Source organism: Myotis davidii, unplaced genomic scaffold, assembly GCF_000327345.1.
Source record: "Myotis davidii unplaced genomic scaffold, ASM32734v1 scaffold1134, whole genome shotgun sequence".
Taxonomy (NCBI): Eukaryota; Metazoa; Chordata; class Mammalia; order Chiroptera; family Vespertilionidae; genus Myotis; species Myotis davidii.
Genome location: NW_006286229.1, coordinates 573,100 through 586,011, shown reverse-complemented (window position 1 = coordinate 586,011; position 12,912 = coordinate 573,100). Strand labels below are relative to the sequence as shown.

The 12,912-nt window shown below is 45.7% G+C and overlaps 1 protein-coding gene across 1 annotated transcript; it reads left to right on the top strand.

Annotated features, from left to right (window-relative positions):
• The first annotated feature begins 3,193 nt into the window (after positions 1-3,193).
• INHBC (inhibin beta C) lies at positions 3,194-12,337 on the top strand. Its single transcript, XM_006757335.2, has 2 exons — positions 3,194-3,721; positions 11,315-12,337. The coding sequence occupies exons 1-2, from the start codon at positions 3,409-3,411 to the stop codon at positions 12,058-12,060; spliced, it is 1,059 nt and encodes a 352-aa protein (XP_006757398.1). The 5' UTR covers positions 3,194-3,408; the 3' UTR covers positions 12,061-12,337.
• Positions 12,338-12,912: the final 575 nt, after the last annotated feature.

Below are 12,912 nucleotides of genomic sequence, written 5' to 3'. Positions count from 1 at the left end.
AGGGGAAAGGGACTTGGGAAGGAGGGGAAGAGGGGGAGAAAAGGAGGGAACCAAACCCGGAAAGGGAGAAAAGGGGGGAGGGGGGAAATCAGAAGGGGAAGAAAAGGCCAGAGTCCGCCCCCCCGCTGCGGCCTGCGCCCTGCGTCACCACGTCCGGCTACGTCACCGCGTCGTGCGGCCCCGCTCGCTGTGCGCTCCCGCGCGAGTCGGAGCCGCGGCCCCGCTCACCCACCTGCCGGCTCCCACCGCGAGCACGCTCGATGGCTCACGGTGTCGCTCCCCTTGTGTAACCTGTGTCCCCAGCTACCAGTCCGCATCCGCCGGGATCCTTCGTCCACCTTAAACCCGTTACGCGTGTCAGATTCACCCTAAATTTAAACATAATACTAAGAACTAAAGAAATTTAAATATGCAGAGCACTTTCAAAACTGCCTTTTACTTAGGACAGTAACTCCCGAGCCCAAAAGAGCAGTTTCACAATAAAAATGTGTAGCATGCATGGGTAAAGATCATGTGGTAGGTAAATGTCCATGTTTTTCAGATGTAAAAATTTAATTCTAAATCAAGCAGGTTGAAGTTCATCCTATGAAAATCGCTTTCTGACCACTGCCTCCCTCTAAAAGACAGTTCTTTTTCTTAAGAGTCATCTTCAGTTTGCAAACCCGGAGAGGGAGAATCAACTTAGTTATTGGTTACGTGTATTTAGATAATTCACCGACCTCAAAGAAGTGCTGTAATCTTACATTGATAGAATTCGACCATTAAATATTTACTATGCAATAACAACTGCAGAATGTACTAAAAAACACTGAATTTTAGAACTTCAGAACGTATTAAAACGGAGAGTCTGGAAGGGCAGATATTGGCAGAATTTCTTCAGCACACTTAGAGATGAAGGTGCTCTGGCCCACAAACAAACCTGTGTAGTAGGAATAATAAACTTTTACCAAGCACTTACTATGTGCCAGCCACTCTAAGTGTTTTACAAAATTATTTAAATCTCAAAACTGAGATAATCATTATAGAGCTGTAATCCCATATTCAAAATCCATAGGAGCAGCCAGGCCTGTGTTGCTCAGTGGATTGAGTGTTGTCCCGTGCACCAAGCGGACGCTGGTTTGATTCCTGGTCAGGGTACAAACCCAGGTTGCACACTTGATCTCCAGACGGGGGCATGCAGGAGGCAGCCCATGCAGGAGGCAGCCCATCGATGTTTCTACCTCTCTCTCCCTCTCTCTTCATCTCTAAAATCAATTTTAAAAAACTTTTTTAAATCCATAGGACCAGACATGGATCAGAATTCAGAAAATGTCAAGTTTTAGAAAGGTAAAATGGTATGTAAAATGTATATTATGGTCAGGCTGCTAAGTGTTTTAGAAAATTATTTAAATCTCAAAACTGAGATAATCATTATAGAGCTGTAATCCCATATTCAAAATCCATAGGAGCAGCCAGGCCTGTGTTGCTCAGTGGATTGAGTGTTGTCCCGTGCACCAAGCGGACGCTGGTTTGATTCCTGGTCAGGGTACAAACCCAGGTTGCACACTTGATCTCCAGACGGGGGCATGCAGGAGGCAGCCCATGCAGGAGGCAGCCCATCGATGTTTCTACCTCTCTCTCCCTCTCTCTTCATCTCTAAAATCAATTTTAAAAAACTTTTTTAAATCCATAGGACCAGACATGGATCAGAATTCAGAAAATGTCAAGTTTTAGAAAGGTAAAATGGTATGTAAAATGTATATTATGGTCAGGCTGGCGAGGCTCAGTGATTAAGCACTGACCTATGAATTAGGAGGTCATGGTTCAGTTCCCTGCCAGGGCATATGCCCGGGTTGTAGGCTCAATCCCCAATGTGGGGTATGGAGGAGGCAGCCAATCAATGATTCTCTCTCATCATTGATGTTTCTTTTTTTTTAATATATTTTTATTGATTTCAGAGAGAAAGGGAGAGGGAGAAGAGAGATAGAAACATCAATGATGAGAGAGAACCATTGATTGGCTGCCTCCTGCACATCCCCTACTGGGGATAGAGCCCACAACCCAGGCATGTGCCCTTGAGCGGAATCGAACTTGGGACCCTTCAGTCCAAAGGCCGACACTCTATCCACTGAGCCAAACCAGCTAGGGCAGATGTTTCTATATATCTCCCTCCCTCTCCCTTCCTCCCTGAAATAAATAAAAATATATATTTTTAAATGTACATTATGTAGTACTTCCAAGGGTAGCATCCTATAATCAAATACTATTTCTGGAGCAAAAAGCATATAAATAGTCTCAATGATTTTTTTAAAGGCCATAAATCACTTCACTTCTGTTCAGGTCAGGTTTAACCACTGTATGAGTTACCCACACGCACACAAAAATGGATTTTATTTTTTTTGGATTTTGGAATCATGGGTAATAATTTATCCCATTTCTCCAGTGAAGGCACTAAAGCAAGAGAGGTTAAGTAACTTGCCAAGAGTCACACAGCTGATAAAAGGAAAAGATAGAATTTAACCAAGGTCATCTGGCTTAAAAACCTGTGCTGCTAACTCTACCTGCCACTCCTGCCAGGTAAATCCCCCTTGTGGAAATAAAAGCCTTTCCCTGAAGATCTAATACTCAGGACCTTTAGGGGAGAAAAGGGAGAATTCTGAGCAACCTTAAAATTTCTCTTCCTAAACAGAAGAAACCCCAGAGTACATCTAGCTCTCAAGCCCCTTCCTCACCTTCAGACCTCCCACTGATTACGCAGAAGACCTGGCTAGAACACTTCCTCTCCTCTCCCAACCCTTCAGACTGGATGTTTTTTGAGCCTTACTGAGCAAAACCAAAGAAGAACTAACAAGAGTTTGGGTTGGGGGCCAGCAGAGATATGAGAAGTATCAGACCAAGGAAAATGCAACTCTCAAACCCTCAATTACCTGCATGACAGTGACCTAAGCTGCCTGCCAATAACCCCTTCTTGTTTCAAAGTCACCCTTTCATATTCTATCTTAAAACCTCTAATCTCTCCCTTTCCCCACCAGGCTTCCCAGCAAGGCCATTGACCTGAAGAGGAATTTCATCTCTAACCTTTGGCCCTAGGCCTGGCAGCTCACATGGGCAACCCACTGTCTCCCAGCATTGGCCCAGGAACACTTCTTTCCCCAAACAAACCAACCTCCACTAACATCCCCCGCTCTGTGCTTTCACTGATTATGCATTGGCAGCTTCTGCCAAGTTCTACCTGTGACTGGCTTCATTTCTCAAGTCAGATGTTTGGCTGCTCTATCCCCTGCAACAAGGAGTCATGCCAGCTGGACACATTCTCCTTTCCCAGCCTCTGGCGGCCAGGACAGAACCAAGACCACAGCGGCTGAGACCCTGAGCCCGGGGTTTGTGGCCTTCCCTCACTGTGTCCCTCAAGGAGGGCCTCCCCCAACAATGATCTCCTCATTGTTCCTGGCTTTCCTGTTCCTGGCTCTGGCCACAGTGGCCACTACCAGAGCTGACCATCAATGCCTGGCATGTGGGGAGCATGCCTTGGACCTGCAGAGCCAGCGGGAGCTGCTTCTCCCCCTTGCCAAGAGAAGCATCTTGGACAAGCTGCACCTCAACCAGCGCCCAACGCTGAGCCGGCCAGTGTCCAGAGCCGCTCTGAGGATAGCGCTGCAGCGCCTCCATGGGCGCCCACAGGGGGCGCTTCCAGAGGCTGACAGGGGACAGGAATATGAGATCATCAGCTTTGCCGAGACAGGTGGGTTACTGACCTGTAGATCTTCCTCAAAACCTGACCTCTCAAGGAAAGGAAAAGTGTCCTCCCCAACCTAACCCCTGACTTCCTCCCCCAAACCATCCCAACTCTTTCTTCCCATGACCTGTAATCTCCTAATCCAGGATTCCCACTACCCTGCCCCCTTTCCTCCCCCCTCCGCCCCCAGTCTCTCTCTTGTGATTTAGACATGACCAATGGGCAGCTGGGATGTAGGTAAATTTCACTTTGTTTAAAATTGCCTGCCCCCATCTCCTTTAGCTCCTCTCTCTAAAGACCCCACAAACTCCCCCAGGCTGTGGTGTGAGCCCATCCACTTCCTGGGCCAGGACCCAGAGGCTAGAGGCTGGAGGCTGGGGCGTCTGCCTTTTCTCTGGCCCAGGATCCAACTTCTTCATCTCCTCTCCCCCAGATGCCTCATTTGGGTAAAAGGACAAAAGAAAAACACCAGGACTAGAATACCTCTCCACCCTACCCCTGCCCTCTTGCCTTGATACCTCAGTTACACACATCAGAACAGGGTCAAAATGAGACATAAAAGGGTGGATAGAGGATAGAAGAGGAGAGTTACTCCCATGGAGGGGAGAGGAGTTGGAGAATTTAGTGGACAGCTGGAGAGAAAGATCAAGAATTCGGAGACAGTACCCTAGAAACAGAACACAAAGTGATCTATCTGTCCGCTGAGCTTCCTACAAGCGCTTTCTTAGGTATGAAGGCCCTTCCCATTCCTGGCCCCTTCCTCCTGGTCGGTACTTCAAGACCCAGCACTCCCATTCTCAAAAAACCTACCCTGACCTAAGGGTGAGATGCTCCCTTACCTTGAACCAGAACTCTCTGTGTGAAATTGTCTATTTTCAGGTTTTCTATAAAGCCTGTATTCCAATAGGATATCAACCCTGAGGTCAGGAACTGTCATTTATTCCTCATGTTATCACCAGAGGCTAGTATATAGTAAAAATAACTTACACTTACAATGTTTACTGTGTTTTAAGCCTTTTACATATACTAATGCCTTAAGATCCTTACAACAGCTCAGCGCGGCAAGTACTATCATTATCCCCATTTTAGAGGTGATGAAACTGAGGCACATAGAGGTTGAGTAACTTGCTAAAGTTCACATGACTGGTAAGTGGTGAAGCCAGTCATGGCTCTGGAATCCATGGCCTTGGGCACTAGTACTCTGCCTCTCCCAAACATAATAGATGCCCAATAAACACTGGTTGCGTTAAACAATCAAATCACATTGCAGGTCAGCTTGACCACAGTCTAGAGTCCCCAGTAATGGATGAGACCTTATTCTAGTTTAAAATGTGCTTCTGTTCATGATTAAGAACTCAATTTTAGAGCCAAATAGCCTGGGCTCAAATCCTTGCTCAGACACTTATTACTGTGACCTGGGTTGTTAATAGTCAGTTTTCTTATGTGTGAAATAGGGATAACTGGAGGATAGTTGAGATAATTAAATAAGCTAATACAGGTAATGTACTTAGAAGACTAAGGTGGGAGGGAACAGGAAATAGAAGACTTAGCTCCTGCCCATGAGGGGTTTAGATGCTGCTCCTGCTGGAAATAAGTTAATCCTATATAATAAAAGCCTAATATGCTAAGTGTCTGGTCGTCTGGTTGGCCATTCAACCAATCAAAGCATAATATGCTAATGATATGCTAAGGCAGCTCAACCGCTCGCTATGACATGCACTGCCCACCAGAGGGCAGATGCTCCAACCAGTAGGTTAGCTTGCTGCTGGGGTTCAGCCCCCATCGGGACTGAGCAAGATGGGCTGGACATGCCCTGGAGCCCTCCTGTAGTCCCTCCCTACCTGGCCAACCTTCCACTTCCCACCCTGGCCCCACACAGGAGCTGCCCTGTGGTGGTTCAGTGCACTCCCATAGGGGGAGCGCCACTTAGCCAGAAGCCAGGCTTAAGGCTGGTGAGCGCAGCAAATGCAGCAGTGGTGGCAGGAGCCTCTCCTGCCTCGGCTGCAGGTGGGCGGTAAGGAGCAAGGTGTCCCGGACTTCAAGAGCCCCAGACTGTGATAGGGATGTCTGACTGCTGGTTTAGACCCGATTCCCAGGGAAACCAGAAGTTGGACATCCCTCTCACAATCCAGGACTAATGACTCCTAACTGCTCACCTGCCTGCCTGCCTGATCACCCCTAACTGCCTCTGCCTGCTAACCTGATCGCCCCTAACTGCTCAATGCCCAATTTTCGCGCACCAGGCCTCTAGTTAGAATATAAGGCAGAATGAAATAAATGCTGCCTGAGGGCACAAGAGTTTGCTGGGCCAGGATTAACTCATTGGAACCTGGTGAGACAGGGAGGTCTTTCAGAAGATTGCAAATGGGCTGCCATTATAGAGTAAGTTTGACTTCAAATGGGTAGAGAATGGTAAATAACATCCTAAATGTAGGGGGAAAACAGGTAAAAGTCTGAAGGAGTAGATTGCATTTGGAGTTGAAAAATAGGTGGACAGATGGCCATGAACCATGAATCCCTTGAACACTGATCCTGGCTGGTTTTGGTTTTTTCCACCTTTGTATCCCTGACACTTAGCCCAGTTCCTGGCACATTGCAATAATAATGATGGCTGCCATGCATTCCGTGTACCTGCCTCACCTAGTGTAACTCTCACATCCACCCTATAAAGTAGACTTTAGAATTCCCATCTTATGAATGCAAAAACTGAGATTCAAAGAAGATTATTTACACGGCCAAGGTCATACAGCGTGGAAGGGGCAGAATTCAAACACAATTCTCTCTGACTTCAAAGTCTGTATACTTTCCACATATTTGCTAATCAATAATGATTACAATGTTCAGGCCAGAGGGGACCTGATCTGAGATGAAGTTTGAAGGTGAGAATGACTGATGCCTGGATTTCACCTTTCACATTTAAATACTTTAGCCTGAAGTTTTCATTTCAATTCATTTAAGTTATCTGAAATAAAGATCTGAACATTGTTCTTGCTGGAAGTATGAAGAGAGTTTGAGGCTCTGGGGAAACTAGGGTAGGGGCCTTCAGTGGTGTCCTAGAACTGGCTCATACTGGCTCATGAGAGCTGATTGTGAATATCTTCCAACTTTGCATCCAGAGATATGACATTGATAGTTTGAAATCAGTCATGGTGGGAGAATTTATACCACAGAAATTGGCAAATACTACAAATCAGGGTACTTTCCCCCCTCTAGAATCCAGCTGTTAAATATTTACCAGCGCACCACTGCTTGTGACCTAAAATTACAAGTTAACTGCCTCCCACACCCTTAATGCTGAGACATACAGGATATCCGTAATAGATACTCCTATTCAAAATGGGAGATGGGGAAGCACAGAGCAGTCACTGACCCATGCAAATTCTGATATTTAGCCAGGCACATATCTCAGTCTATCCCAACTCCAGGATTCCCTTGGCTAGTGCCTGATTCTGCTGCTCCCTGGTAGGATTTTCCTCTCCTCTCAGGAAGGGTCCACCGCTGCTCTCCTCGGCTTCTAGAGCCACTCTCCCAGCACCCTCTGAGATGTCTTTCCTTTCAAATAAGAAATGGCCTGTGCTCGTGAGAAGTTGGGGGCACACAGGCCTCTTTTCACTTCGAATTGTCTCTGTCCGTTTAGTCCAGGGGTCCTCAAACTACAGCCCGCGGGCCACATGCGGCCCGCCGGAAATATTTATCCCGGCCAGCGGGTGTTTTTGCCGCCACTGCCTGTTGCTTAGCAGCGGACTAGTTTTTTTAAAAACTATAGTCCGGCCCTCCAACGGTCTGAGGGACAGTGAACTGGCTCCCTGTTTAAAAAGTTTGAGGACCCCTGCTTTAGTCCAAATTGGTACTGCTTTCACTATTAAAAATATCTTTAAAACTCCGTGGGCCTTCTAAATAATAAATTATAGTCTACTCAATTAGACAAAAGGCACTCCACTCTGTCAACACAGACCCTTACTTGTGTTACAAGTCAGGGTGTTGTGGGGCACAACTCTTAAGATTCTTAGAAACCCTTTTGTCCAACTGAGAGGGTCTACAGAACATCATCTTAAGCTTTAGAGCTTAACAAAGAAGTGAGATCACAGCTAAGGGCCTTATGGCTGACCCTGTGTTTGTTTTTATCTTCACACCGAGGCCATGTTTTCCTGGCAGTGCCCTGGATTTGATTTTTGCCTTGAGAACGTATCTCATTTGAAGAACTTTTTGCCAGAGAAACAAGGAGTGAAAAAATCTTTTATTGTTCAATCTAGCAAGTCCTATTTGAAATATTCTATCGAAATTCTGCTTAAAAATTTAACAGTTCTTGCGATAAGGCAGCTAAAATAAGCCAAATGACACTTCCAGCATTCTGCCTGGAAATATCTTCAGCTAAATTCACAACTTTGTTAGATATCATTTCTAGCTTCCAAGTTATCACAGCTGAGAGCCAATACATAATACAGTGTCCCCTTCCTCTGGCTTCCAATAGCAACTTTCTCACTGCTCTGAGTGCCTTCACTAACACTCTCCTCACCACCCTTACAACCTCTGCCTGCCACTCAATCCCAAAGCCAGTGCTGCATATTTTAGGTCTTTATTATGGAACACCCTACTTCCGATGCTTGTTTCTGTTTCAGTTATCCATTAATATAACAAAGAAGCCCAAATACAGTGGCCTAAAAGAAAAAATTTAATATTTTTCATGATTTTGTGATTTGACTGGGCTTATCTGGACAGTTCCGGTCCACATGGGCTAGCTGAGGTCGCTCATGTGCCCACATTCAGGCAGGAGCTCAGATGGGGCTGGTCTCTGACTTTCCACATGGCTTCTCGTCATTCAGTTTTCTCTCCCAAGTTCCTCTGAAGCCAAGTTGCTGGCTTCCAAAAAGATGAAGCCTCAGTGTATAAACTTCTGCTTGCACTATGCTTGCCTGTGTCTCATTGGCCAAATCAAATCACATGACCAATACAAGAATTAATATGGGAAGAAATTGTACAAAGCTATGAATATTGGGAGCTGTTGTTCATTGGGAGCCAATGATGTAATAGTCTACCACAACCCCTGTGGGTCATATGTCTGCCTGCCATAACTGGAGTGACTTGAGAGGTCCTAACAGTAAGGTGCTCAGTGACCTAGGAAGAAAAGATTAGTTAGGCCAATCAGACTCTTCTAGGATTTTGGAATTGGAACACTGAAAGATCAGCTCACTTAGCTAGGAAGAGGTAAGTAATAGGTTCTGTAGACTCAGGACCTGGGGCCACCATTTTGGGAGTTGAGAGAGCTGATGAGGAGGCAGAAGAAGTATATCCAAGCCAGCTAGAATATAAACTCCATGAAGGTAGAGCTTGTGCTGTATGGTTCACCATTATATGGTTCACTTAGTACATAGTCAGCACCCAGAATTTGTTGAATGAATGGTCTTTTCTTTAATTCTTATTTTACACTGACACCAGAGTTACTTGCCAAAAACTTGGCTAGATCATGAAATTCACCATCTCAAAAACCTTATTAGTGAAGAAAGTCCAAATTTTCAGAGAGAAAAGAACGAAGTAGACTTACACAGAAACAGATGAGAGAGATCATAATGGCTCTGAGAGCTGTCAAAAGCTATCTTATTCCTGACATTCCAATTCACATGAAACCTAGTTGAACTTTATTTTCTGCCCTTTTATGTCCATGAAAGTGCCAGTGGCATTCCCACAATAAAGTACTCTTTACTTGATAAAGAAAAAAAAAGGGTTGCTTAGATCAAATCATAATGGGCTTATGACCGCTTCCTAAAAGAGTTTGGGCTTTCTTCAATAAGGTTTTTGAGATGATGAATCTCATGAATTAAAGAGAGAGGAAGGGAGAGGGAGAAAGAGATACATCCATGAGAGAAACATCGGTCTGCTGCCTCCTGCATGCCCCCTATTGAGGATCGAGCCCACAACCTGGGCATGTGCCCTGACCAGGAATCCAACTGACAACCTCTCTCAGTGCATTGGACGCTCAACCAACTGAGCCTCACCTGCCAGGGCTAGACACCTGATTTTTTTAAAGTCACTTTGGAGCAAAAAGGGTAGGTAATTACTATTATTTTTTTGTAAATCAATCAAAATTATACCCTTTTTGTCAGATTAGCAAACATATATATTTTTGGTATGCTGCAGAATTTTAGTAATTAGTTTGTGTGCCATGAGATGAAAAAGGTTGAAAATCACTGAACTAATGTATAGTAAAGGAGACAAGATCAGTGAAATTATATTATGAATTGGAGGTAGATTTGACAGGTCTTGCAGATAATTTCAAAGTAGGAGATGAGAGCAATCAAGGTTTTGGCTTAAGCAATGCATGTATATGGAAGGAGGAGAGTGGAGAAGGAATGGGTTTTGGGAGATAAATCTAGAGTTCTTTTTTGAACATGAAAAGTTTGAAATATTATTGGCTATCCAAGTAGGTTATCAGATCAGCAGTGGGATATGCAAGCCTGGGGCTTGGGGAGAAATCAGGTCCAGGGATATATATTTGGGAGTCATCAGCATACAGATGAAATTAAAAGCCATGGGAATTGATGAGACCATTCTGAGAGTATAGATATAGAAGAGAAAGGAGAAGAGAGCTCAGGACTTCCAACATGTAGAGGTCAGGCAGAGAAAGAGGAGTTGTCAGCAAAAAAAGATCAAAATGGAGTGGCCAGAGTCACAAAAGCCAGGAAGGGGAAAAAAAACTATTTCAAGAAGGAGGGTGTGGTTAAGTATGTCAAACACTGCTTAAAGGTCAAGTACGATGAACATAAAGAGATGAAACCATTGGGCTTGGCAACATGGCAGGTGTTGGTGAACCTGACAAGAGTAATTTCAGTGGAGTAGAGGGAATAGAAACCCAATGAAAGTGTTTCAATGAGGCAGGTGAGGGATGAAGAGGGGAACTGTGGCAATCATAATAGGGTTAGGGAGAAATACATAGACATTAGAACCACTGTGGTGAGGGACTGGATAAGGGGAATGAGGGAGGTGGCCACAGGGTTTCCAGAGATGATAAGAAGGGTAGTGGCACCACCAATTCTAAGAACAAAAAGAGAGATCAGCAAGAAAGAAAATAATGATTTCCATTTGGGACAAATTGATTTTAATGTGCTGGCAGGACATTTATGTGTCCTGAATGGTGATTCCCAAATCTATATGTCCAGTCCGGAGGTACAAAATGGATTTGAGAATCACCAGAATAAAAGTTGTTTTGGCTGACCATGAGTGTGGGTAAGAGCTCTCCTCAGTGTAAAAGGCAAACTTCGGAGAACTCTTGCATTAAAGTGCTGGTCAGAGAAAGAAAAGCCAGCAAAGAAAATCAAGGAAGAATCAAACGAGAGTTGTGTAATGAAAGCCAAGAGAGAAAAGACTTTTAAGGAGGAAAGTGTAGTCAGCAATGTGGTCACGAATGAGCAGAGTGTTCAAGCGTGCGGAGACTAGAGAGGTAGCTGGTAAGAACTGACACTCAGATAAAAACAAAAATCTGGCATATAAATATTCAACTAATAATTATGATGTAAATGAATAAAGATTCACTCACTGGAAAAAAAGGAAAAAAAGAATTGACGCTCAGCACATCACAATGACTGGGGCTTCTTGTGTCCACAGGCTTCTCCAACATCAACCAGACCCGTCTTGACTTCCACTTCTTCTCTGATAGAACTGCTGGTGGCATGGAGGTCCAGGAGGCTAGCCTCAGGTTCTTTGTGCAGCTCCCTCCCAATACCACCTGGACTCTGAAGGTGAGGGTCCTTGTGCTAGGTTCACATGAAGCCAACCTCACTTTGGCCACTCAGCACCTGCTAACGGTGGATGCCAGTGGCTGGCACCAGCTCCTTCTGGGGCCTGAAGCTCAGGCTGCCTGCAGCCAGGGACACCTGACCCTGGAGCTTGTACCTGAAGGCCAGGTAGCCGAGAGCTCAGTCATCCTGAGTGGGGCTGCCCAGAGGCCTTTTGTGGCAGCCCGGGTGAGAGTTGGGAGCAAGCACCGGATTCGACGTCATGGCATCAACTGCCAGAGTGGGTCCAAGATGTGCTGTCGACAAGAGTTCTTTGTGGACTTCCGTGAGATTGGCTGGCATGACTGGATCATCCAGCCTGAGGGCTACTCAATGAACTTCTGCACAGGGCAGTGCCCACTGCATGTAGCAGGCATGCCCGGCATTGCTGCCTCCTTTCACACCACCGTGCTCAATCTTCTCAAGGCCAACGCAGCTACAGGCACCCCTGGAGGGGGTTCATGTTGCGTGCCCACAGTCCGGCGCCCCCTGTCTCTGCTCTACTATGACAGGGACAGCAACATTGTTAAGACTGACATACCTGACATGGTGGTTGAGGCTTGTGGGTGCAGTTAGTCTATGTGTGGGATGGGAAGCCCAAGGTGGGGTAGAAAAATATGCCCCCACAGAGGTGCCCTTCCTTGAGAACAGGGACTGACTCCATTATTGCCTCTGTACAGGAGGTGCAATCCCTCTTCCTGAGCAACCTACGGAAATTATCCCAACTTTGACTTCAGGAGATCTTCATCTAAAGAGAGTCACTGTGCCTGGTTGGGGTAGCTCAGTGGTTGAGCATTGACCCATGAACCGGGAGGTCATGATTCGATTCCCCATCAGGGCACATGCCCTGGTTGCAGGCTAGATCCCCAGTAGGGGGCAGGTAGGAGGCAGCTGATCAATGATTCTCTCTTATGGTTTTCTATCTCTCTATCCCTCTCCCTTCCCCTTTCTAAAATCAATAAAAACTTAATTTTTAAAAAGTCAACCTTTAAAAAATAAATACATACATACATAACCACCAGCCTCTCTCCAAGAGGACAGTCCATCAAGCAAGCGCCACATGCTCTACTGCCATCCCAGAGACTCTGACCCACCTCCAACCATAAGCAGTTCAACCCAGGGAGTCACCCATAACCTACTCTTACTCTACACCATAATCCACAATGCTTCCCTGCCCTCTCCACTCAGTGCCCCTCCCTCTCTAAATAATTTGACCAGCCCCTCCCCTTGATTTTCTGGATCTCCAGAGAGCCCCCTCCTTGGTTTCACCAAAGATTAGATCATTATTCTCCAAAATGAGGCTCATTTCTCTCTGTGTGTTGAGTCCCTTTCCTTCTTACTTGCCCGGGTAGCCCACCTCAGGCTTTCTTGGCACACCTACATCCATTCTTTATCCTTCTCTGCCCTGCTCTATGGGCTTGGGGGCTG

Bases quoted from the DNA above. Each gene is read 5' to 3' on its own strand.
- INHBC (XM_006757335.2), top strand. From the start codon at position 3,409: ATGATCTCCTCATTGTTCCTGGCTTTCCTGTTCCTGGCTCTGGCCACA. The intron at 3,722-11,314 runs GTGGGTTACTGA...TTGTGTCCACAG, and splicing joins CATCAGCTTTGCCGAGACAG to GCTTCTCCAACATCAACCAG.